The sequence below is a fragment of the Ixodes scapularis genome, unplaced genomic scaffold, assembly GCF_016920785.2.
Source record: "Ixodes scapularis isolate PalLabHiFi unplaced genomic scaffold, ASM1692078v2 PGA_scaffold9__187_contigs__length_104089568, whole genome shotgun sequence".
Classification (NCBI taxonomy): Eukaryota; Metazoa; Arthropoda; class Arachnida; order Ixodida; family Ixodidae; genus Ixodes; species Ixodes scapularis.
This window is the reverse complement of record NW_024609884.1, coordinates 77,740,685-77,767,155: the sequence shown is the minus strand read 5'-3', so window position 1 is coordinate 77,767,155 and position 26,471 is coordinate 77,740,685. Positions and strand designations below refer to the sequence as shown.

The 26,471-nt window shown below is 44.2% G+C and overlaps 1 protein-coding gene across 1 annotated transcript in view; it reads right to left on the bottom strand.

Moving 5' to 3' along the window:
- Positions 1-26,471, bottom strand: part of LOC121045535 (BDNF/NT-3 growth factors receptor) — a 410,804-nt gene that overhangs the window by 6,501 nt on the left and 377,832 nt on the right. Inside the window, exons 5-6 of the mRNA XM_042287447.1 lie at positions 2,674-2,835; positions 2,059-2,099 (exon numbers count right to left, since the gene is read on the bottom strand). Coding sequence (XP_042143381.1) covers positions 2,059-2,099; positions 2,674-2,835 — 203 coding nt within the window. The remainder of the gene's footprint in view (positions 1-2,058; positions 2,100-2,673; positions 2,836-26,471) is intronic.

Sequence of the window (26,471 nt, the reverse complement as noted above, 5' to 3'; positions counted from 1 at the left end):
AAACCAAATTTCATAAAAAGAATGAAGAGGCAATATGCAAGGACTGCGTGTGCACTTTCGCGCAGAGTACATCCTAACAAATGGCCACGCGTCTATTGATTCCCGCAGAGCATTTGGAAAGCCCAGTACTTCGACGTAAAAAAACAACAGACGAGCAGGCCTTAGATTGTAGCCAATGATTGAGCAATCACTGGCTACAATCAAGGCAGGGGTCGGCAACCTTTTGCTGCGGCGGGCCAAATTGCCGCAGAACGGAAGTGGAACGGACCGGACGGAGAAACGGAGAGGAGGGGGGGGGGGGGGGGGGGGATTTAGCTCATAATAATGAAAGATAAAAATCGCCACATAATCAAAGTGATATGCAAAGATATTATCTTGATTCAGGTACGCGTAAAGTAAGATTTTGAGAGTTCAATGTTGCTTGCCAAAGTGCCAACATTTACATTATACCTATCAATTCAAAGTCGTAAAACATTTTGGAGGCGCTCTTCTGTCATTCGCAAGACCTACGTTTGATTTCATAGTCTTCATCTTGAAAAAATATGTTCGTAGATATATACATGCTGCAACAATCTCTTCGATCAAGACCGCTGCGAGATGCCATAGATTTGAGCGTCGTTCGCTGCAAACAATTAATTCTTCAGTTCATTGTATGTTTGGAAATCAGCTCATCAGCAAACTGTATTTCCCAAATCTCTTGAACTTGTTGAGAGTTAATACGTCAGATTATACCAGGCTTGCAACCATACATACCTCCCGTCCTGAAGTGTGTGATTAGGAGGGGGAGGGGGGGGAGGGGGAGGGGGAAGGTCAATTTTTGGTGGCATTCCGGGCGCCATATATTCTTGCCTCGCGGGTTTCCAATTGCCGACCTCTCATCGTGCTCGATAGCACTATCTACGAAATGAGTCAAGCAAATTGATTTTTAGCACTGACACCCTATAAACAAGTTCGAGGGGGGAAGGGCGGGGAAAAGGGGAGGGGAGTGGGGAGTCGTCCTAGTGTCGTAAAATCAGCCAAGCAAATATTAATGCGAAGAAAAATATTGTAAAAAAAAAGTCATCATGCGTTGAAATTTGAGCCCGTGAAATATCAGGCTCAATGTAGCTGCCAGGCCGACAATATGTTTAGACTTAAACAAATTAAAGCCTGCGATAGAAGTTGACTCTCCGAATGCTCTACGCGGATATTTTGGAGTGCGTGCTTTGCAGAAACGTTATCGCTCAAACCTTGCTTACAGAGGGAACGCAAAAGTCTCTCTCTCCTCACCTACCCGAGGCCAAGATGCAAATTTTGGGTTCTATATACTTTTTATGCGGTCACGAATGAGCGGCGGAACATATTTGGAGAGTTTCTTTGCTTTATCGCCGATTGCGCATGCCTATACAACACCTCGTATTGTTTTTTTTTTCCGCATATGAATGTTTGCTAGGGGGTGTTGTCCTTGTGCAAATAGCACACATATGAACGAGTAGATTCAGCGGTTTAGTTGTGACCGATCTAAACGTTCACAGCCGATTGTTGCCAAAACATGAAACTGTGAGCGTCGTAGAGAAGCTTCGAAGTAGTCGCCATCACCGAATACTGCTTTACCGACAGGTACACTGTCAGAAGTCCCCGAAATAATATATATATATATATATATATATATATATATATATATATATATATATATATATATATATATATATATATATATATATATATATATTATATATATATATATATATATATATATATATATATATATATATATATATACAACGGGGCATGGTGGCGGTGAGGCCGAAGGCGTGGGTAAATAACTGAGAAGAAAAAACCCTTAGTGAAAACAGCAACAACGGACGATTTAATCTTCGACGTTTCGGCCGGAGTCCGGCCGGAGTCCGGCCTTCGTCAGGAAGGCCGGACTCCGGCCGAAACGTCGAAGATTAAATCGTCCGTTGTTGCTGTTTTCACTAAAGGTTTTTTCTTCTCAGTATATATATATATATATATATATATATACTTTTTTATTTTTTTTTACGCAGTTTAGGTAATGGTAAAGGAAATGGGTACCGCGCTGGTGAAAGATAGGAGCTGCTTAATGGCGAGTACTTCTGAAAAGAGTGTAATTCTGAAGGTGTATTTCTGAGTGCGTGCTTGTTTGGGCAGGGCATGATGGAAAGCTGGCCGCTCGTGGTCACCACTAGGTGCCTTCATGTGCGCTTTGCTTAGAGTAATGTCATCCTTTGTAGTACCCAATGCCGACAGCACGCGCGCTCGAGAAAAATTCAAAGAAATCAAAATGCCGCCGTAGCACTGCCAATGCCACGAGCTCGTGTCGGGAAACCAAGGCACCTAAGCAAAGCGCACATAAAGACACCATAGTCGCCACATGCGTTCCAGCTCGCCGGGGCGCAAAGAGAATGGACCGATCTCACAGCCAGTTTAATTACGCCTCCGCTGCCGCTATACACCCTGGGATCTGAAGTCTTTCAGCACGCGAGACAACCCCGCTGACGGTCTGCGCGAGCAGAGCACGAGGTAGCACAAGCTGTCTAGTGCACTGGCGCCTGCCTCTCATGAACTGCAGTTATGGCGGCGTCACGCATGCGTTAAACGCTTAGGGAGATCGGTCTATTGAGCGAAAACATTCGTGTCCGGAATCTGAACGTGAATGATAATGCTCACCTTGGAACACGACGCCCAGCAGTTTGATGATGTTGTCGTGCTGGAAACTGGACATGATTTGTACCTCCCTCTCGAAGTCAGCCTGCGCTTCGCTGGCCACCGACTCCTTCAGGACCTTGACGGCCACGTTCTCCTTTTCTCCGTTTGGCAAAGTGTAGACGGCTGTCAAAGGGAGGGCATCGGTGACGGACTGCACGTTACTGGGAACTACTGTCGCAGTCAAACTTCACTGGAACGCTTGAACGAGCGGTTTTTTTCCCCGCCGGGCGGCAGCCGATACTATCAATAGACATTTTGCGAAATCCCCCAAGCGCCTCGGCCCGAGCGCGAGGAATTATGGGAGAGACTGTCCCTCGGCTGGCCGCTCTGCCTTGAGATCGCATTTCCCTGTAACTCGTCTCCTCTTAATCCTCTGTTTTTCGATTCTATTACCTATTTTTATCTATTCCAGTGTATTTTTTATTGCTCCTAAGTGTTTCTATTTCCTTCAGCGCGCGATATTTTTTGTATATATATAGTATTTGTGTCTTTATTTTGCCTTTTTCGACGGGAGTGCCGACGGACCACAGGCCGCTTCGCGCGTCGTTCCCCGGGTGAGTACTACCGTTGCTACCGATTCCTGTCGCGCTGTTAGCTGTTCATTGGGGAACTGTAGTAGACCGTTTCTTTAGCCCTCTAAGCACCCGGATAGCGCTCCGTAATCCGCCACAAGACGTTGAACTATGCAGATAAGGCTGGCGGCGCGCATGCGCAGCTGCGGCGTTTTCTTCAGGGATACCGTAGCGGAGGAGAAAAACGATCTACTACAATTCTCTATTTTGGTTCATTTGACTCCTCGTGCAGTCGAGAGGAGCCGTTTGCGAACACCCGCTCACATGCATCAGGGGCAGGCAGAGCTCTGAATTAACAATCGCGACGCAATAGCCGAGTGCGCTGTGATTTGGCCGCCCGCGCTCGCTCCGTTGACTCGCAGCGTATGCCTTTGAGTGCCGCTTACTTGGCCAAAATACAGAACGCCACTTTGTCGCCGTGAACCATTTGTCCGAATGTTTGCCAAGCTGAGGCATATGAAACGCTGCGGCGCCTGACAACTGCAAGCTGCGGCGCGATCCCTTCGCAAACGCCGACGGCTCAATGTCGCGGCTTGAATGCGCCTATGGCATGCCTTCGTAATCTGTCTGCTAAGTGGTTGTCTGTTGCAAACACCCTTTTTCAAGAGCAGAGATGTCCTGTCCCCCAGGCAGTGATCTTGAAACTTGTAGTTCCTTTGATAATTTTATTTCTCTCGTCAAGATGGTCAGCTCAAGGTATTTTATTTCTTTAGGTCACCTTCAGCAGCAACATGCCCGGTGGTACAGTTTGCTGTGTGCCAGGCTGTGCAAACAATACTGCCAGCGCGCAGCATGTTTCCTGGCACCGCTTTCCAGAAGACAGCGTCCTGCGAAGCGTTTAGATGAAGACAACTGCGTGCAGTTGTCAGGCGCCGCAGCGTTGTATATGCCGAACGGTGTTACGGTTTCGCAGGCATTCAGACAAATGATTCGCGACGGCAAAGCGGCCTTCTGCATCTTAGTCAAGTAATCGGCACTCGAAGGCACACGCTACAGTGTGAGTCAACGAAGCGAGCGCGGGCGGCTAAATCGCACCGCACTCGGCCACTCGGCTCTCGCGTCCCAATTGTTGATTCAGAGCTCTGCCTACCCCTATGACATGTGCGCGGGTGTTCATAAACGGCTCCTTTCGACTGCACGGGGGTCAAATGAACCGAAATGAACAGCTAACTGCGCAGCAAAGGTAGTACTCACCCGGGGAACGACGCGCGAAGCGGCGTGTGGTCCGTCGGCACTCCCGTCGAAAAGGCCAAATAAAGACAAATACTATATATATATATATGTATATATATCAGTGTGTCGAACCGAAAAAAGTACGGGTTCGGTTACTGTTCAGGTTCAGGTAAATTTATTTTGTTCCGGTTCAGTTCCGGTTCGATTTATTTGATCCGCGAACCGGTTCGCGAACCGGTTCGGAAATTATAAATGACTAGTTGCAACATCAAAATAAATTACAAATAAAACATCTGAAATCAGCACATACGAAACGGGATACATCGTAGAGTAAGGCTCAGGGATTTCTACCAGGAATGGTTTCTTTATGTGCACTCAAAGGTTACCTCACCGACGTTTACGCATTCGGACTTCATCTAATTGGGTCCGACGCAGTAGCTGTAAAATCCGCGACCTCCTTACAAACCCACTTACAAGCAGAACACGCTAACTATCCCGCCACCTCGGCGTGTAAGCAATTGAAGGAACAGTGGGGAGAAAATACAGCTTTCTTTATTTCAACTAGCCTTCGGTAACTCAAATTAGACCCTTAAAGAAGTTTTCCTTAACAAGATACGGAATATGAAAAACACTTCACCGAACGCAACGCCAGAAGGACGTAATAGTATAAATATTAAAATAGAAGATTTCGCTGTGTCACAAATATGTTAGCTTCTAAGTGCCTATACGAAACCGGATGCATTATTATCAAACTCCACAGCTTTTTCTTTTCTCATTCCGATGGAAGCAAGCTTCAAGAACTCGCGCGTTCTAGAAACGTGTTATGAAATGAGCACACAGCAGCATTTAGGATTTACGAGATTGTAGGAAAATAAAATCCCGTGACGCGATTTTTTATTTTTTTTTTCACAGCCTTTCAATTTTTTTTCTTCCGTGCAAGCCGCGACCAGCGCAATACTGGTTCCTATGTCAAGATTCATGGATGCAGCGTTTATATTCCTAAGACTGTGTGGAGAAGAAAAATATGTAAGCGAGGTGTGTGTCAGTTGACGGCACTTAAAAAACAAATGGCATTGATAGCACATTCATTGTCAACAGCGCGTGGCCGAACCGTTTTGACATGAGCCGGTAACCGTTATTTTTTTCCGGTTCAGTTCCGGTTCGGGTTCATCGCGATAACAATATAACGGTTCGAGTTCGGGTTCAGTTCCGGAAAAAATACCGGTTCGGTTCCGGTTTTCGGTTCGGTTCGGTTCCGGTTCGACACCCTGATATATATATATATATATATGCAAGAAATATCGCGCGCAGAGAAGAATAGAAACACTTGGAAGCAATAAAAAATACACTGCAATAGATAACAATAGGTAATGGAACCGAAAAAGAGAGGATTAAGAGGAGGCAAGCGACAAGGCAATGCGATCTCAAGGCAGAGCTGCCAGGCAAGGGACACTCTCTCCCACAATTCCTCACGCGCGGGCCGGGGCGCTTGGGAAAATTGCAAATCGTCTATTGGTCACGTGGCGGCGGGCCCATTTTAGAGGGCGGAGGGGGGGGGGGGGGAGGAGAGGGGGCGGAAGGAGCACGGTAGATTCCAAGCTCGTGTGTGTATCGCATCAAGTAAGTGTAGCGTGTCTGTAATATAAAGTGTATAGAGATGCAATGTTGAGCGTGCGAGCGATGCAAATATTTTTGATACGTTTGCATTGGGCTATAGCTAGCGCCATTTAGTTTCTTGACCTAAGTGGCAACTTGATTTTTTCGCGGCAGTTGGTATCCGTTTCTGAATCAATGCGGCGGTTTGTACTAGGTCTTGCGGATGAGGCTAATACCTGTTACTAACTTCCATGGTTAGTAACTGTTACGAAAACACCGTTACTAACTGCAGTTACTAAGAGGCTTGTATCATACATTGATCAGCCAGAACCTTATTACCACCCAATACCGCGTAAATTCACCTTTGGCACGCAAAGCAGTTGCAAGGGCCGTCTGCTGTGGAGTCCCATATCATACAAAGTCCGATAAATTATGTGTTCAGAAACACTTGAACCTTCGCCTGCATAGTATCTGGCGCTACAGAACCCAGGATGCTGGGTTCAATCCCCGCCTCTGCCCTTTTCGATCTGGAAGAGCATCGTACCGGCGTGCGGTCGTGTATCACTACTGCGTGGTGCACGTTAAAGACACCAGACAAGCGGTTGTACTGCACTGGCTAAATTTCGCATCTACAGCTGGGACATTTGTCGCCCGTTGATGCAGGCCAAGTTCTAGGCTGTATCAACATACAAACAACCCAATTTTTTTTTTATCTGGCTGTCAGTTGAGCCAAAGGTACGCTGCCTGTTTTACCTCAAACTAGCGGGAACGCCCCTGGCGTCCACATTTTGTGACGAGGGGTGGACATGAAACACCTCGGCGTCTGCTAACCGTTTCCCTGTCGTTCTTCCACTTTTGACAGGCACTAACGACGGCAGCTCACGAACACTTGACGAGCTTTGCCGTTTCCGAGATACTTGGTCCGAGCCGCCGGGCCATCACGATCTGCCCCTCGTCGAACTCGTTTGAATCGGCAGCTTTTTTCCAATACATGCACTCGTAATGGGCGAAAAAATCCTTCTGCATGCATCTAATAACGCAGATGGCGCGTCAGCTGGACGCGCTCATTCACACAATATAAAGGTGGTCATAATGTTTTGGCTGATCAGCCTATGTGGCAAACAGTTACTAACCTAAAGACATTAAATGGCTCCTGAAAAGTAAAAAAAGTTTCTTTTTTAAACAGTCTGATTTGGACACGCGCATCAAAAAAAAAGTTTTATGCGAAAAAAAAAAATTGTTACAGCAGTTCTGACCGTGAGAGATTTATTTGAAATTCTGCACGCAAAGTACATGACGCCACGGAATGGTCATTCGCTCTTTCCGCCTCAACGTAAAGGCGAAGCCGATCCACCCCTCCTCCACCCGCCCAAAATGCCGAGAGAAAACAAGTGGAAAGGAGGTGACTATCGACTAAATGGCGTCCCGCGCCGTCAATATTGCTTTAATTTTTTTTTTTTTGTAGAATTTATTTTTTTACGCGTGTCCCAATCACACTGTTGGAAATAAGTTTTTGTTTTTTTCTTTTCAAAAGCCCTTTAAGTACTACGACCTTTTTTCAAGAGTGTAACTGAAATAAAAGAGGTCGATATCAGACATCTAAACTAGAAAATTTTGTGCTAATATACGATTTTGGTGTGAAAATAAAATGCCAGTCTGTCTTGTTTCAATTACGAAAGCGGCCCATGCCTCCCCCCCTTTTTACTAAATAAGAAATACAAACAAAAACGTGTAAGGTCGTCACTAATTTCCAAGAGGTTTCGCGTCAGTCGGGCCAGGAAGATCCCTCGCCAATCGTGCCGTTGATTGCTAAGAGGTTTCGTGTTTTCATTCTGGGGGCGCAGTCTCGGTATTCGTGCCGTGTAGTTTGCACGGCATCGACACACTCTGTCGCGGTTTTCACCGAAGCCAGTAATTACGAGGAAACTTTTCGATTCGGGCCTCGCTGATCAGAGAGAGGTATTTTGGATGAAATGTTTTCCGCGAGGGCGTCCGCATATTCCGCTAGAGACATCTAAATGGTGATACGCTTGCACGATGGTATATTTCTTGCTTTCATTTATTACGCTAGCCCAAATTTCGTGTTCCAGGGTGTCCCAGAAATATTTCGCTCTTCACACCGTTGAGCTTGTTAGACTTAAGGGACCGTTGAATTTGCAGTGAGTGTATTTATCGACAACCTAATTATAAATATAACTGGTGTAATACGTGATGGGCAGAGGCACAGAGTTTGGTTGAAGGTTAAGGGCGGTCCAAACCATATAGGATTCCGACCTGTGGTAAGAGGAACAAGGAATTTTTTTAATGGCTTCCGTTACGGGTCGACTGTCGACCCGTTGCGGGTCGCCAGTCTGCGCTTTCGTCTGAACGACGCGAAGGCGCACCGACGCCAGGGAGGTCGATGAAGTGACGTCGTGGTTGTTGTCACGTGTATGATGTTACGAACAACGGCCAATGTAGGACAAGGTGGGGTAAAATGAGACGCGGGGCCAAATGCGACAGTTTGTCTTCAGCGCCGTCCATCTCCTGGACAAGCGACCAGAGTACGTTCAAACTTTACCGAGAGGTGCCGTGACCTCTACACTTTGCACGTGTAAAAATTGATAGCTATCGGCAAGAGTGTTCAAGAAAAAATAAATGCGGAGTCGAAGAGACGAGCTAAACATGAAATTTAGCTCGTCTCTATAGAGAAATAAAAATAAAATCTATATTTTACTGTGATGTTGATTATGAGTTGATTCTTCCTCGCGTGCTCGAAATATTCGGCGAGACCCATGCTTGTACGTCCGTGAGACATAGAAACTAAGTGCGATGACCACGACAAGAACTGGCCGCTGTGAACTACTCACTTCCGTCTCGAACGCCGCGCTTCACAGTGCTTTCGCCGTCTCGCTGCGTTCACTGCGGTTACATTTGCGAAGGTGCATTCGCGAAAGATTCATTTTGCCAATTTCATCAAAAATAAAAATAAATATGGCTTCCTGACTGGCTATAGCAATATTTTATGTTTGTGATTATTTTTCTCGATCACATTCCAATGTGATTGTTGTTCGTTTGTGTGAAGATAAATGCCGCATTTTACTAATCAGCACTCTTCATTAAAGTGAATTTTTTTCTCTCTACTCTTGTTTACTGAGAAAGCGAAGAAGCCAGTGACTTCGACTGGAATCTCAGTTGTACCGAGATGTTTTGGCTTTGTTATTACTGATTGATTTAGACATTCTATTCAATGTTTATTTATGGTACGATTCGGAATAATAAGGTGGGGTTTACATTACGAAGATAAAATCGTCGTTTAATGTTGTCTATTTCGCATTCGCGCACTTATAGGGAATGCTATTTAGGAAGGAGGAAAAACACAGGGACACCCATACAGCGGTGCACTAATTCTCCAAACCTCAGCAGTAGAACATAAAATCTCCTTCTGTGGTTCGAGCCTCTGCTATTTCATGTGTTAATAAAACCAGAATTGTCATAACCGGCTCGTATGTTAATCTTTATAGTACTAATTAACCCAGAGCATGTCAGAATGAAGAGCAAGAGACGACGAACAGGGAGTTAAATTTTCAGGACACGTTTTTTTTTTTAATTCTTATTAGAATGAATATTCAGCGCAGGTTTATCTGTGTTTTTAGTTATGTATAACATACAGAGCGTTTCACATTGAACGTTGGCCAACCCAATTGTTTCTGCAAGACTAAGCATCGCAAAAAAAAAAAAAGATATTTCATAGTGGTCTCTGCCAAATTCCCTATTTAGGAATATTCATAACATTCGCGATAATGAGGTTGTTAATTGATTCCGAATAACGACCTTTTTAGTTAATGAATTTACAGGTGTAAAGCTTCAGTTATACACTCGCTGGAAAGTAAACATATTGCAGCGCGCGCAGCTGGCCAAATAGGCAGCGCGCGCGTGGCCTTACGGTTATCGTACCAGGCTCCCACGCGAAAAGCCAGGGTTCGATTCCTGGGAGCGGCGCCTCTTTTTGTTTATTCCTGTAGACTGCTAAATTCGAGAATCCTGTTGCTTGTTCGAGGTCCGAATGTTCTATGCGTCGAAATTTCTACGCCGATTATTCCAGAAGCCCACGCACGTACATAGGGGGCTCCGCGTGGCGAGCCACAGTCAGTTTCGCCCCAGCGTTTGACTCTGTTGTCACGCCGACTCCGACGCCCGCGACGCTCTACTTCCTTCTGTTCCCTTTTTATTTTTGGGTACAAGTTCGCCCCCATTAAACGTTTAGTTTCTTCAGTTATTATCGCCTCATCACTCGTCACATGACAATATTTCCCAAATATTTGTCTGGTTGGGTAAAGCTATTTAGTTTAAAGAAATGAACTCGGTGGATAGCGGTGTAGAAACCACTGACGCCTTGAGACTCGTTGGGTGTTTCGGGTCAAAACACGTCGGGAAACCTTGCTGTTTCTCGACGTGTTGGTGGCAGGGCAAGGGGAAAGACTAAAGTTCACCGTGTACCGGAAACCTACTCACACCGGGCACTACCTTCACTTCGACTCGAACCACCAAACGAGTCACAAGGCGTCGGTGGTTTCAACATTGCTATCCAGGGCAAGAACTATCTGCTCATCAGAGGCCGATCGAAGAATGTCGTTCAGCTGAATGTCATTCAGCTGGCATATCTCGCAAGCATGAATAACCAACCTGCTCAGCTTCAGGCAATCGAATCTACTTTGCGAACACGTGCATGTTTGACGTGGAGCCACATATTCGGAAAAGGCTTTTCCTGGAGTCATATGGCACATTCAACTTACACCGGGTAACATAAACAGGTGTATTGGTGCCTTGTCAACCGTGTACGCACAAGTCTACGTCACATCCCATACGAAAATGTCCTATATGGACCTGATATATTTTTATATATAACAATATATGATAATATACGAAGTCAAATATGGTATATACCGCCATATATGGGAGCAAATACCACAACATTTCGCCATATAAGTGGGCAAATACTGCCATATATTTCCATAGAAGTGCGTAAATACGGCGATATATTGCCGTATACACGTGCAAATACGGCCATATTTCGCTGTATAAAAGTTCAAATATTGCCATATATGGGTAAAATATATCCCCTGATAAATGGTATTAGGGCCCGTTTCGGTCGTGCAAGCAGAAAGTTATATGTACTCGCGAAGACACTAGTTGATTTATCTAAATTGCGTGCGTCTCATGTAATTGGTTAACCATTGTTAACATCCTTAAAGTGAAGTTATTCCAGATATTTGGACCAATTAATCAGTTGCTCATTTTGGAGATTGAAAGATAAATGAAATTTGGTTGTATGTTTGGCGTGTAACAATATGACGAAGTGCATAAGATCGGAAAGCGAGTTAACCAAATAATAGATTTTAGATCGCAGCTCTTAGGCGCCCGTTTCCGCGTTAAGCGGTTAAGCGGTGTCGGCGTCGCCGTCGGCATCGGTGTAACCGCCCAGCTAAATTTAGCGGGAAATTGAATTGGTGTTAATGTCACGTAACGTCAATTTCCCCGCTAAATCTATCAGTGAAACTAATTTTGTTCATGTTTCCCCGCTAAAATTAGTGGGGAAACACGAACCGTTAGCTTACTGAAGATACACGACGCTACTTCGTCGTCGCGAATCCTTTTCCCTTCGAACGGTTGCGAAGCCGTTGCGCCCGGAGTACCCTACTCAGCATCTTTCAGAAACCGTTCGCGCACCGTCGCAACCTTCCGTTTGCGAGCGTCGGCGATTCATCGTGTGTTGAAAGTCGGAAGATATGCTGTTCGAGGTGTCTTTTATGTGTAACTCTTTCGTAAAAAAATTGGAAGTTTAAAAACGCGAACCTAACAGTGTGCACACAATTTTAAATTTATTGGTAAATATATATATATATATATATATTTATTTATTTATCTATTTATTTGTGGACATCGTGCACAAAAATTGTCGCGCTTAGTTTTTCATTTAAAATTATATTTTGGGCTGGGCAGCTTCTTTCGAAGTTCAAAAGCTGAACTTCATAGAGCTGTCCTGTTCACTCGGTATTGACAGCAGGGTAGACGCGATGCGTGTTTTAGGCCAATCGCGTCTCGGGTTAGGGCCACGGGCCTACAGCCTAGAAGCTGGGGATATGGCAGAACACGGCAGCTGCCTCAAGCCCAAGGCCACGCATAGCATTCACTGCACTATAAACCTTCGGTACAAGTGACGAATCCTCTCGTTATGGTCATTGTTAGGATCAGGACGAGGTCCTGGTTGGGATGCCCCAGAACATAAGCCTTTTGTGTGTGCACTCACGTTTTGGCCTTTCCTTCTCTCCTTCTCTCTCTCTCCCTAAGCTGAAAGCGTGGTAGAACGTGCGCCTTTGCCGAACCAATCAGCCGTAGACTTCTAATTGCTTGACTCCTCTCTCTGTGCGCGGGAAATGCCAGAAGTGTGCTCGCGTGGTGTGACGGATGACGCATTAGCCGTTGGCGATCTCGGAATGCCTGCTGCCGGACCTAGTTTGGCGTGTGTTGCGCCCTGCGTGGCTGCTGCGGATTCTGCTTCTGAAATAAATTCGAAAAGTCCTACCCGTAATCGGCAACAAGCGATTTCTTCAAAGAGGCCCAAGAATCTTTTTGTGATTCGTTTAGTGTTCGGTTCTACAAATGACAGCTTGTGCTACGTCGTGTTGAATCTTCGCGGACACCTTCCTTCTCGTTTTTGTATTTGAGTGGTTGTCATGCCCGTGTCAACATATATCTCGGATTACACCTTTCAAGTCCGTTATTGTCAACTTAAGTGCGCTGCAACCTACTTCGCGACAATTGATCGTTTTTGTACAGGTCCTCTTCCAGATTACCTCTAGAATTAGGCGGTGTCTATCTCCTGGCAGCCGGGAGAATAATTTCTCCGAAATTCTACCTGCAGTCACCTTCCATTGGCCGCCTGAAATCATGTCACAACTGCAGGTAGAATACTGATTTTTTATTCTCCCTGCATTTCGTGATAACACGTTGCACGGCCACCTTCTCGTGGATGTACTTTTCATGGACACGCGTTTCGTCGACATTCATTACGCGAATGTCGATAATCCTGCTTCCCTTGGAATTAATTTGAGCGAAACCAGGAGTGGCGTAAAACACAGCTCAGGTAAAAATTAATAAAAGTTGGTACATGCTCAATATCCAATTGGTATTTTTCTTATACAGATGAGAAGTCACGTTTGGTAGATATTTGTAGAAAATAACAATGTATATAACGTTTGCCTTATTTGATTGGGACATATCTGGCCTTATATGGGAGACAGATATACCCCTATTTAGGAGACCCAGATATGGTTATATAAAAAATTGGGCATATCTGGGCAGATATGCCTGATATAAAGTGATGTGCTTTAAATGGCCAGATGTGTCAAATTTTTTATATAACCATATTTTTTATATAAGTTCCGATATGCCCTTTTTGTAAGGGATGACAAGCAAGACTGCCAAATGAACACCCGGGAAAGAAGAAAAAAAAGATATCACGATGGAAAAAAAAAGGAGAGGAAGAAGAAAGATGCTGCGTCCTCGTGTTATTTAGTCATCCCTGATGAAGAAACGGAATGCGTTTCGAAATGTTGGGCGATAAATTCTGGGTGCTTTGGTTGGAGTTCATTCCTTTTAACTATAAACTTGCTGGGTATGACCAAAATCGTTAAATCAGCCCTCTTCAAGTATACATAATAAGAACGTGCAGCACTTTATGGCGTTCCAAAAATACACTACATTTTGACGCGTTTCTAGGTTTTGGTTTTCTATCGGAATGCATTTTTGCGCCAGCGGTCCTGCTCCACGTGGCCAAAGCGCGCAGTTAAAGTGCACCACGACCACTCATGAACACGTTACTGCTAAAATGTAACAATATTAGAGTTACAGTTACTCAGGCAAAAAAGTAACCCTGTTATGTTTAAAACACTCGAAGTCTACTGTCAGAATACACCTGGTTTGCATTCCAAGTCTTGCGATTTTATTTCGAATATTCTGTCGAGCTGCTTTTATTTAGTTTGTTTAATGGAGACTTGGCTCTGCACCGGAATCTCTGATAATAGTTATTTTCCGTCAGGTTATTTTGTGTATTGTCAGGATAGAGACTACGATAGAACGGGCATGAAATTTGGGGGTGTTGTGCTTATTGCTGTGAAGTGCGTAGTTCAATCCCAGCGGAGGGTGGATTTGAAATATTATGCGGAGTGTGTGTAGGTTGAGATTCCAGCGAGTGATGGTTACAACTATTTAGTTGGCAATTACTATCTCCCTCCTTTGTGTGATGGCGCAGCGTTCATTGAACACTTCGAGTCACTTCAGAAAACGGTAGATTTTACTAAATATCGCGTCCAGATATATGTCGACTTTAATTTGCCAGCGATTGACTGGGAAGCGGGTAGCGTTTCTTTTACGGCGAGCGTGACTTTCAAATAAACTTACTTGCTGCTTTCATTTTTAAGCTTTCTAGATATTTGTCAGTGTAACACACTTTTGAATTCTTGCAGAAATCTACTTGACATATGTCTATCAAACGCCCTGCTTGATATTGCAACTCCCGCTTTGAACCCTTTAGTGCCTGTTGATTCTTATCACCCTCCTTTTACTACGAAATTCTGCATATCGTGCAGGCAACGAGTAAGCAATAATTCGCTTGAATACTCGTACTCCCGTGGCAATTATTTTGGTCTGTACCAATATCTGGAGCAATATGACCGGTCGAATGTTTTTAAAGATAGTGAAGTTGACTCGGCTACTATTAAAATGACATCAGTTGTCAAAGGCGCACTCTAGGCATTTCTTCCGAAACAGATGGCATACTCCTTTCAATATTTGAGTTGTTTTTAAAATATTTAAAAATTGCATCCCGAAAGAAACTACACTATCATCGCATGTTTAAGAAATCAGGATTGCAGATATCGTATCAAAAGTTCAGTATATATCGTAGTCTGGTCAAAACACTTTACGAACAAGATAACCGGTTGCACTTAAATGGCATTGAACATAGTCTGACTAAAAATCCTAAGAGGTTCTGGCGCTTCCACTAGACAACACATTTAAGGGAAATCGACCAAATATCTTCCTTTGTGATGATGCTGGTTATCATGGTGTGCCAGAAGAAATTGCAAATCGTTTCGCTGATTTTTTAGTTCTTGTTATTCGCCGGCACAACAAAGTGGCGCTTTTAGTGACGTTAGTATCCAGTGTGGGGATCTTCTACCTACTTTTAAGGTTTACGATGACGACATTTTAGAAAAAACTTAAACCTAAATTATCCACCGGTATTGATGGCATACCTAGTTTATTATTAAAGGTTGTTCCTCTCCTTTTGTACCTGTGTTGAAGCATATTTTTAACTTGTCCCTAACTCAGGCCAAGTTTCCTGAGCTCTGGAATTACACGGTAGTTTTTCCTGTTTTTAAAGCCGGTGATTCTACTTTAGTTAATAATTACCATCCTGTTTTGTTGTTATGCAGCTTCGCGAAGGTTTTCGAAAAAGTAGTGCATAGCGGATTTACTTTTACTTGAACAGAAAAATAGCTGAATTCCAGCACGGTTTTTTGAAGGGCAGGTCTGTAGAATCAAATTTATGGTCATTTTTGAATTACTGCGCTCCAGTGATTTCAGGAAGAGGTCAGGCTGACGCGATTTTTTGTTTTTGGCATGTCAAAAGCCTTCGGCCGGGTTGATCACACATTATTGTTACACAAGGTTGCCCTCAATGGCTTCAGTCCGCACCTCTGCACCTGGTTTTCGAACTATCTCGGTCATCGCCGCAATTCGGTTCGCGTTTCCAGTAGCTACTCCGATGAGTTTATTTCGAGTTCCGGTGCGGCACAGGACTCAATTCTAGAACCCATGTTATTCCTTTTGTTTATAAATGACATTGTTTCTTGCGTTAAGGATGCCAAAATTCTTCTTTTGGCTGACGATGTTAAGCTTTTCATAAGTGTCCTGTCAGTATCTGATTGTTCCAGTATTCAAGATGATGTAGATTCTGTTTTTAAATGGTGTACGGAAAACTGTTTGTCGCTGAACCAACAAAAACCTAGATCTATTGTGTTATCTAGAAAGCGCGAGAGAATTTCCTCTGCGTACACTGTTGCTGGCGTCCCAATTCCCCCCGTATCGTTTTTCAGAGATCTTAGCGTTTCTTTTAATAATCATGTTGTTACAACAGTAAATGTAGCGCTAAGAGTATTAGGTATGATTTCACGTTTATGCCGCCAATTTTCTGCACCTTCATGTTTACTGCATTTGTATAAGTCTTTGGTTAAATAACGGTTAGAATTTGGCTCTGTGGCTTGGAATTCACTGACTATTTCGTAAGCTATCGCGATTGAAAATGTACAGAAGCGAATGATTAGAATTGTCTATGATATGTACATTGGAAGGAGGTGTTTCTACCACTACGAATCATTGCTTCACAGATTTCTATTGCATAAACTGACTGTGAGAAGACACTACCGAGATTTTATGTTTTTACACAAAGTTGTCCATGGTGAGATAAACTCGACTGACTTACTGCAGTCTATTGACTTTCATGTTCCACCCAGAATCATTAGGAACAAATGAACTTTTTACCCCTCCTGTACATCATCTGTGTCACCTCTTTTGAGGATTCTAATTAAATTTAATAATGCTCATCAGAATAACTTTGATATTTTTATTGCACATCACTTGATGCAACAATTACGCGAATGGATGCTTTTGCCTTAAAACTGACGCATCAAAATCATATTTTTTATTGTTCGAAATGATTGAAAACGATGCCTGGACATTACCCTCCAAATTCGAAACTTGGGAATTTAGTATTTGTGAAGTAAAAAGACAATTTCCAAATTCCGAATTTGAAGTTCCCGCGCGATCCGCGCCAGTGGACGGACGTCAAATTTTGAGGGCTCCCGAGAGTCGAGTTTCTTGCGCACCTCCGCTCCGAAACGTCTCTCCGCGACCCGAAGCGAGGAGGTGAGAGCGGGAGAAGGGCGCCGGCGTCGCGGGAACCACCGGTTTCCTGCGTGAGTGCCGTGCTGCCTATCGCTTCGAGCAGACGACGGTAACTCGGCGGTGTCACAGTCGGTTGTTTTGACCGTTTGACGATTTCCCAGTTGTTTTGACCGTTTGACGATTTCCTTTTCGAAGTCTGAGAGGTCGTCGGGCACCTAAAAAAGACCCATTTGTCCGATTCCCCGGCTCACCGATCACCCTCTGCTACATGCGTCGAGTGCCGCCATGTTTTCCGAGGGAGGATAAAAATCTAGAAGGCGATATCACAACGGACTCCGATTTTCGGTATTTTCAAAAAGAAGGGCCGTAGTGCGTTCGCAATTGCGTTAAAAAACCTGTCTTACGATTGCCGTTATAAAATGTTATAGAAATGTCTCCTACAAAGCTTCTAAATTTCATGATTCTTGACGTCACGTATCAAAAGAAGCGAGAAGGCGAAAAGCGGGAGAGGAGAACACCAAAAATAAAAAGGCGCGCGCGCCTAGCAAAATATTTTTTCCCGGTACGTTTTTTTTGCGTGTCTATGATTACAATCTGCATCGTTTTAGATAATAAAAAAAATACGACCTTTGGGGTGTCGGTGCCCCTTTAAGCAGGCCAAGTCAGGCCTAGCCCAAGTTCTTTTTTTTTGCTTGTGTTCGTTTTCAGTTTTTCAATTATAATTTGTATTTTTGTCTTGTATACATATAATACTTCACCCATGTTTGTGCCCCACACAGTAGACCGCTAGGTTGTTTGTGGGCACTGGAAAATGAATCGTTATTAATATTATTATTAATATTATAGTTACTGTTACCAAATTGAAAGAGTAAATTTTTACTGTTACAGTTAATTCGCTAAAGTAACTCCGTTTCTTCGTAGTTACTTTACAAAAATATATTAGAAAACCTTCAAAAGGCCTTAATATGCCTTTAAAGTACCATAGATTTTTTTATAAGACGTGTTGTTCACAATAGTGAACCTGATTATTAAAAAAAAACTGACTTTTAATGATCAATATTAACATGTTTGGTTCTTCCTATTTCAATTTATACCATGAATAGCTCCTTGAACATGACAATAATTTAAGACGGTATCTGAGTAAATCAACTTTACGATAAAAAATGTATAGTGTCTTCTCTGGCAATTCTAATTTCTGATTGTTCTGGTGAGGCGAAGAGGGACGGAAGCAATAAAAATCGTGCAAATGTGAAGTCAATAATAATATAAGTCCTACCTCGCAATCAGCTTTCTAGACGTTTTCTTATGCCACTACAATTCACTCGTCGGTCGAATCGTTCTCTACTGCGTGCACACACTTTTTGATGAAACACGAAGCTTTTCTTGAAAACTTGGAGTGCAATGTCGGCAACATTCTTCCGTCAAACCCGGTGAACACGACAACGGTACAAAACAAGCACTGATCGAGGTACAAACGACCACTGGGTGTGGAATTCCAAACGGATGTTGCGATATTTTTTCCGGCACTTCCTAACCAAATCAAGCACATTTGTGCACCTCCATCTCACCACCCGAAATAAAAGAGACCACCCGGAAAGCCCTCTGCGTGAATATCTATAAATAAACTGATGCCCGGCTGAGGGCGGTCATTCAATTTCAAGAAAGCACACAAACAAGAAGAACGACAAAGACGTCTCGAGCAGAGTGTCGAACCGAAATTTTTATCGGTTCGGTTCTGGTTCGGGTTCATGGCTTTCGGTTCAGTTCCGGTTCAGTTCCGGGGAGCAAAAAATAACGGTTCAAACAGCTTCGAACCGGTTCGAACCGGTTCGAACCGGTTTGAACCGCTAACTTGAGAATATATTTTTCGCGTTGTTCTGGTAATATACACTATTTACGCCGTGAAACGATTAACTATATAGTTTCTTCGATCGTCCGTGCAATTTACTTTTGCTTTTAGGTGCCAAAAATATTAAATTCAGTTATTTAATTTCGGCGCAAGAGTAGAAAAAAGTCTACATTAAAGGGCAACTCCGGTCCATACTTTCGATTTTGGGATTATGGCTGTTTTTAGTGCAGTTAGCGCCCCTGAATTGCAAGGTGTAATTTTTTTCTCGTTATTGTGCGTAGTTTCAAAGATATCGGCGTCTCAAAGTTTCGTTTGGGGCGCGGCCGACAAAACCGAAACTAGCCGCTCGAGGTTCCGGCAACACTGGAAATCAGCCGTTATGTGGACGTGACGCCAAGATCGTTCTCGTTCAGCAAGTACGCAGTCCAAGCGGCACCTACCTCTGTTGCGCTAGCAGTCTAAAGATAGAAGGTAAGCTGATTTTGTTTTAATTCTGTATACGTGGTAGTTATCCAGCATATGTAGCAAGAGTTAGTGCGTATACCCAAAAGCTAGCGACTGGAAAACCCGTCAACTCGTTCGGTGGCGTACTCGGCGGCCGCCGCCGCGCGTGCGCTATGCCGTGCCGTATTCGTTGCTTGTATACCGAAAAGCTAGCGACTGGAAAACGAGTGAACTCGTTCGGTGCCGTACTCGGCAGCTGTCGGCGTGCGTGCGGTCTCCCGCACTCGTCGCTAGGCCTAAATTGTCATCGGAGCTCCGTGGATAGAGCGGTGTTGCTCTACGCCGCGCTGCCAGTGACGTACAGAATACATAGGATTTTAAGTTTTCCTTCGTAACTTTTGACTGAAGCAAGTGTTTTTTTTTTGTTGTTTTTTTTGCATTTTTAAATATATTTACCTCCAGCCGAACTCGGGCAAATTAGAGAGTTGTAACTTACAAATCCGAACTTTCGCGATTTCTTTAAAGTCCCTTGTGGTATTCACAAGCGCAATGTTAATTAATACTGCTGCGTAACGGGTTCGAACGATTGGGAGGCGAATGTTTATATCGCATGAGCTTCACGCGCCGGCTGTTCGCTAGTAGTCGCTACGGACCTGAATACTACGCACGAGATTGCGTAGTAAACAAGCAGTGACGCATAGCAGAACATTGTTTTAGTTTTCATTACAAACTTCAGTGTTTGGAGCTAGTTAGTGGTTGTACTCTACATGCCCACCATTCCCCATTCAACAGACATTCCATGGAGCGTGATTGCTCAATCTTCAACACTGCACTTGACAATGACTGTTTTATTTATTGATCAGGATACTTTTATCATGTTTACCTTTTCTGTACATGTACGATGAGCAAAGAGCGACGGCACGGCATCCTTTTTAAGCCTCGACCCCTTTGCTGACAAGCCACAAGCAACCAACACCTGTAGATTTCGTTCGTAACTCTCCGGCGAAAAATGATCGGAGCAGAGCTTCGATCTGGGGGTCGACGTCCAAGGCTTTTCAAAGTCCACTCGTGGAACAGCGTTCACCCACACCTTCTTCAATTTCCGATCCGTTAGAAACTTGTGAAAAAGCACCTCCGGGTTGCGCAGCGGCTTGTTTGAGCAGCCCACAGCGCTGTAAGTTGTACTCGGCATCTTTCGAGCAACAGCTGGGCAGTCTTGGGCGCACCGAGTTGCTCGCTAAAACGAGTCTAGGAGTCCTCACAAGCAAATAAACAAAAGGCTATACCGAAGCTACACGGGCTACAGGTAAAAGCAACGGCTTAACACGCAATTACAAGCCGAAGTAGCGGTGGTAGCGGCACAGAGAAGCGCGCGACGGCTGCGCCGTGCGCCCGTCCGGAAGAGAGGAAAAAAAGAGGACGATGTTGACATCACGGCCCAATGTTGCTTTAGCGATCGGCAACCCGCTGGCCGCCCGCTAAGGAGCAGCGGCTCGCGGCGGGTCGCGTTTTTATTATCGGCATTAGTTGAGAATGCGGCGTCCCACGGACGTGAAATTTTGGCTGGGGTCGTATTTTGTGCCACTAAAGCGATACCAGTAATTTAATTCATTTTGAGTTTTGGCCGGAGTTGCCCTTTAACATACATAACGTCGTGTTCATACGACTCCACATCCCTTTGTTTGCCAGTAACATATATTTTACCTGAATCAAAATGTTTAAGTGCTGGAGTAAAGAGTTGAGCTTGTTGGTACATACCTGTAAATAGATCAGCTTCAAATTTAGAACTATACAGTATTTTATTGTGCTTTCTTCGTATTTAAAGGGACAATGAAGGCAATTTCGGACATCTTTTTGGCGATTGAACTGGGTTCCAGGCACGTCTCAGACCACGTTGCCAAAATTTCAGCCGAAACCAGCGCTTGTGTGCCGCGCAAATCAATTAAACAGTCGCAGTAATAATCGTACCGGAATCGACTGGGGCGACGCCCCAAGAGTTGCGGAAGAAGCCAGGAGAAGCGGAGCTCACATGACCGATGCGAGGTCAAGGAGCGCGACGTCACAAGAGACGCCTCAGCGATTGGTCGAAACGAGAGACGCGCCCTCGGTCACGTTTTGGTTCTCGGTTTTTAGGAATACTGTTCTAATTTCCGCTTGAATAACCATGAAAAGTATAAATCGGACCGGAAAGGATTACTAACTCGTAAATAAAGCAGCACAATTTTTTTTTTCTTTGCTACGCTGGACGCGAAACGGCCAACGAGCAACTATGGGCACTTCGGCATGCGGGCCGCTCGTTACCGTCGTTACCGGCTGGGCGGTGTCCCTCGGGTGACGGCGGAGGCCGCCACACACGTACTCCCGTTCCGTGTGTGTTAGGTTACAGAACGGAAGCTCGAACTCGCTCGCGAGAGCGGCATTCCCGTCCATGTTGACTGATTCGACGAAACGACCGCGCCGCTATAACCCACCGCGGTAACCAGAATCTCGATCTCCTAAATACTACCGATACCGACTATTCACACTTGACGTCACTCCTACGTCACCTCCGTTTTTGGAGGCCCAGAAACGAAAATGGAGATTGTTCAGTTTCGGTTTCTTTACTTCTTTCTTATGCACAGAAATACGCGTCACAAATGGCTACAAAAAATTGGGCAGCATGCTATGTTCCCAAGAAGCATAAAAACACCATTTAAAAAAATTCAATAAAATCGTCTTCATTGTCCCTTTAAGTAAAATTCTAAAGTTCAAGCTGATCTATTTACACGGTATAAAATGTTGTCGCGAAGTGTGGTAGGTCGCCTAAAATACCCGTGATCGGTACAACTTTGTGTCGCAGTGTTAAAATGAAATCGTGATTGTGTCCTTGAACTAAGGATTTAATACATCACATAAAATTATTAAATGAGCACCTCGGTGCTTATGCTAATTATGAAATAAGGTTTACGAAATACACTTTACAATATATATGTATATGATGACGACACAACTGAGCTAAAAGCAATGAAATTTTCAGAATGTAACAAAAGTTTTAGAATAATTCCTTTCAGTTTATTTTTTATAGAAGCACCGAGCGGCAATCCAAATGCTTGTTGTTCTAACCAAACATTGTTTACACTCAGCACCGCATGCATGCCACTAATCATGCAGCAAGAAGTAATCGCAATTGTTCACTCTAATCAGGGATGGGCAGTATTCCAAATACAAGTATTTGAAATATGTATTTCAAATAGTTTGTGTATTTTGCATTTGTATTTAATTACAAATTAGGTAATGTATTTGACGTGTGTATTTATATACTAAAACATGGGTATTTCAAATGCAATTGTAATTAAATACAATTTTGTGGGCGAAAATACATCCCTCAAATTTATTGTCACTGTCCAGAGCAGGAAGAAAACTACGTTCTGCACCGAATGAAGTGTCTCTAAATCAAGCACAAGCGTTTAGTGACTTTGTGATTACGGTGCTAGTCCAGGGCGAGAATAGTGACGAAATAGACGTTCACAGGCAGACTGGCTAAATAGGTGCCTGTGACAACCTGTGATGCTTTCCAGCCTGATTTCCATCCATATATTTTGCCTAAAACATTCTAAATGCGCGGGTCGTCCAAATTCTCGTAACTGGTGCGAGTTGCAACAATAAAAAATTCTCTACCTAGTGCTGCGCGTCTTGGTCGTCTCGGTCCTTTGTTGGTCTATACCAAAATGTAATCGACAAAAAAAGCTGCTTGAAGCTCTGTACTTTTTTCACCTGTTACGCCCAGGCTGATTAATTTTTTTTTTTGTGATTATATTTCTATCACGTTACTAGAGCCTCGCACACTAACTCCCAAGTGTGCGATGCAAAATTAAAATGAGATACCCAGAAACCCGTTGCAGGTGCCCTGAAGTCGCTAACGCAAATTTTGAGGAATGTATTTCGAAAAGGATTTGGAGGAGACCAAATACATTTGGTTGTATTTGTATCTTGTACTTAAATGCTTTTTTGGAAATGTAATTAGATCTGTAATTAAACACATTTTTGACGAAGTATATTGTATTTGTATTTCGATACATATTTGCATGTATTCTGCCCAGGGCCGTACCCAGAAAAACATTTCGGGGGGGGGGGGGGGGGGGGGGGGTTTCGGGGACAACGGCGGCCATTTTGAAAGTGTCTATTGTCTTGTTTTCGCCTATGAATCATGTGCATCGGTGGCATATAATGGAGAGTTACAGCAAACCGGAGAACCGGTCCCGGTTTGGTACCCGGTAGCCGACCGGCGCCACTGCGCGTGCGCAGAGGTGAAGATTAAAATCGGCTGGCTGCCAGTGCACCGACCAGGGCCGTACCCAGAACAAAATTTCAGGGGGGGGGGGTCAGGACCCCCTAACCCCCCCCCCCCTGGTTACGGCCCTGATTCTGCCCATCCCTGACTCTAATTTATACGCACCTTCGCACTCAGATCGAATCTGGTCCAAAAAAGCGCTTGCCCTAGTGAACATTTTCTTATGCAGAATAAGCTGGCATCGCCTGGCTGTTGAGAAATGATTGTTCTTGTTGACGAGATGCCGGTCAATTTAATTTGCAAATGAGCATCACCTTTGCTAACTGATGATTTTAACTCGATAGCGTTAAGGAGCTCATGTCGCAGAAAAGCCGATGTCGGTGGCGTGACTGGAAAATCCTGATTGGTCGATAGGTTCATGACGTCAGAGCTAGATACGCAAGAATTTCAAGCAACCCACATTGCTCACGTGAAACGTGACATCACGCGTGGAATGAGAGTGATTAAAACATGACATGTAATGTGAATTAAAGGTCGCCGTATGTCTCAAATGATTTCACTTTTGAAAGTAATTATTTTTCCTTAAAGAAAAAAAATTAAGAATTTCAGGCGGGATTCGAACCCACGACTCTTGAGTTGCGAGTCAGACGCTTTTCACTAGGAACGGCGCGAGCGTCTGGCACGACAAAAACGTGCTTTTTGGTAAGAGCGTTTTTGCAAGCAAAGTAGTTTCCGGAGTCACGCTTTTTGGTCTGCGCCAAAGATGCATAAAAGAGGAACCTTTACAACACAGCATGTTTTTAAACCCCCCCTCCACACACACACGCACCTCTTTATATAGCGGAGCTGTTAAGGGCTAATTTCCCCAGTGTCGTGTCCGTCAGCAAACAAATGATGACACTAAACTCTGGACAGCTACCGCCATCTATAAATGACGACGGCAACCAGACAACCGGCTTGCCGGTTGTCTGGTTGCCGCCGTTGCGCATAGATGGCGGCAACCTCTCCGGCCTTTCCACTCTGGTGGCTTGCCGACTTGCCGCCGGCCATTACTTCATTTACACCATAAAACAGCTTCGCTGGTCTTGCTTCTTCACGAGAGTGGAAAGGCTGAAAGTATTCCTGAGGAATGGCCTCCTCCGTTTTGGTGTGTTTTCATTCAACAATTTTATTTGACGCTTGTTAACCGCAACCCTTCATTGCTTTTATTTTGCACCCCGTGAAGTTTAGATGGGTCATAAAACGATATCGGGTTGGAATGTTCATGACTTTTCCGAGGCGTACTGGTCCTCTGGCCCAAGTATACTCGCACAGGCAGCCACTAATTCAGAAGCTTCTTTGTCGGAGTGAAATTGCGAGGATAAGAGGGGACTATTTCTTTTAGTCTTGCCTTCCCAAAGATTGAAGTCGCAATTGTAGGATCAAAACCACACGCCTGACGACCGTCAAGCGCGGCTCATGGATTGAACAGGAGAACTGCGTGAGCACGGTACATCCGCTCGTAACAATCAATGCCTCGGCGGACACTTGGGTAGTGGCTCGCGTCCAACCGCTGCGGTGATGAGAACAGCCGAACTCTAACAATGCCTGGAGCGTTTTCTTCCTTTAAAACCCCAGCGCGGTAACGTTGGCGGCAGAGGATTGGCACCAAGCCACATGGCCGCTTCTGGCTCCGAAGTTGAGGGGATGAACAATGCTCATATTTCTCGAATTTTTGGCGACTGCCATTGCCTAGAAAAAGTAGCAAAGCCAAGTTCAAGCAGTTATTAACGTTGGGGAGTGATCCTGAGTAGTATTTAGTGATGTATAGAAATAATTTCTACAGCTCCTTTAACCAAAGTACAGAGGGAGTCGAAACTTGGGCAATAACTTGAGGACGACGCTCGTGTGAGACTTACAGCGACTGCCAACGTTCGGCTGTCTCTCTGAGATCACTAAAATATGTTTTTTTTTTAGTATTCCTTCCGTACACACGTGTAGTTCTCTGTAACGTCACATTAATAAGTCGCATTTAGTAATTTCAGTACTTCTATTCTCAGGGACATCTTCCGGATGCAGTTTAGCAACAACGAAAACATATTTGGGTGCCTCAATAAAGTAAAATGGGTCTTGCAACATTTTTTCTTGTACTTTCAATAAATAGTCTTAAGAAATAACTCCTAACGTTGATATTTGCGGCAACATCCATTAGTTTTCCCCTAATAGCAGATGAAGAAAAAGTAAAGGAAAGAGACAGCTGTCGATATCTCCTGAACTCGCAATTTAAACAAGCGGACACGTGATCTGATACCGCCAGTGTTCATCACAGTCATGCCCTAGGCGGCTAGGGTTTGGAAAGGAAAAGCTTTGACTGAGCTTCAGATATTGTTAGAGTTGGGCTATTATCATATGTAATTGACATGAGCAGATACCCGAATGTTTGGCGGTGCTGATTGTCATGAACCCGAGCACTCGACTAGGGGTTACGAAAATCGCTTACGTCACGGTGTCACGTGACTCTCGGTGCGAAATCGTGATGTCATGTGACGTCATGCTGTCAACAATGTTAATACATCTAGTGACTTCCTCAAATTAAATCGAGTTGACGCAGTGAGTCACGTGACGTCACGAAGTCACGTGACGTCACGAGGTCATGTATTGACACCATGACGTCACGTGACAACGTGACACATGGTTAATCATAGTGCCATGAAAACCCACAACTTACCATACTTTTCAATTCTGTATATGACGATTTGATCCATAGATAGAAATACACTGCAGCCGCCAATTTTTTATACCCATATGTTCATTTTGTAATACTAACAAAAAAGAAAAAAATATTACCTTGAACCGTTTTGAACCGGTTACCGTTATATTTTTTTTCGGTTAGGTTCCGGTTCAGTTCCAAGATGGCGGCGAAGATTTC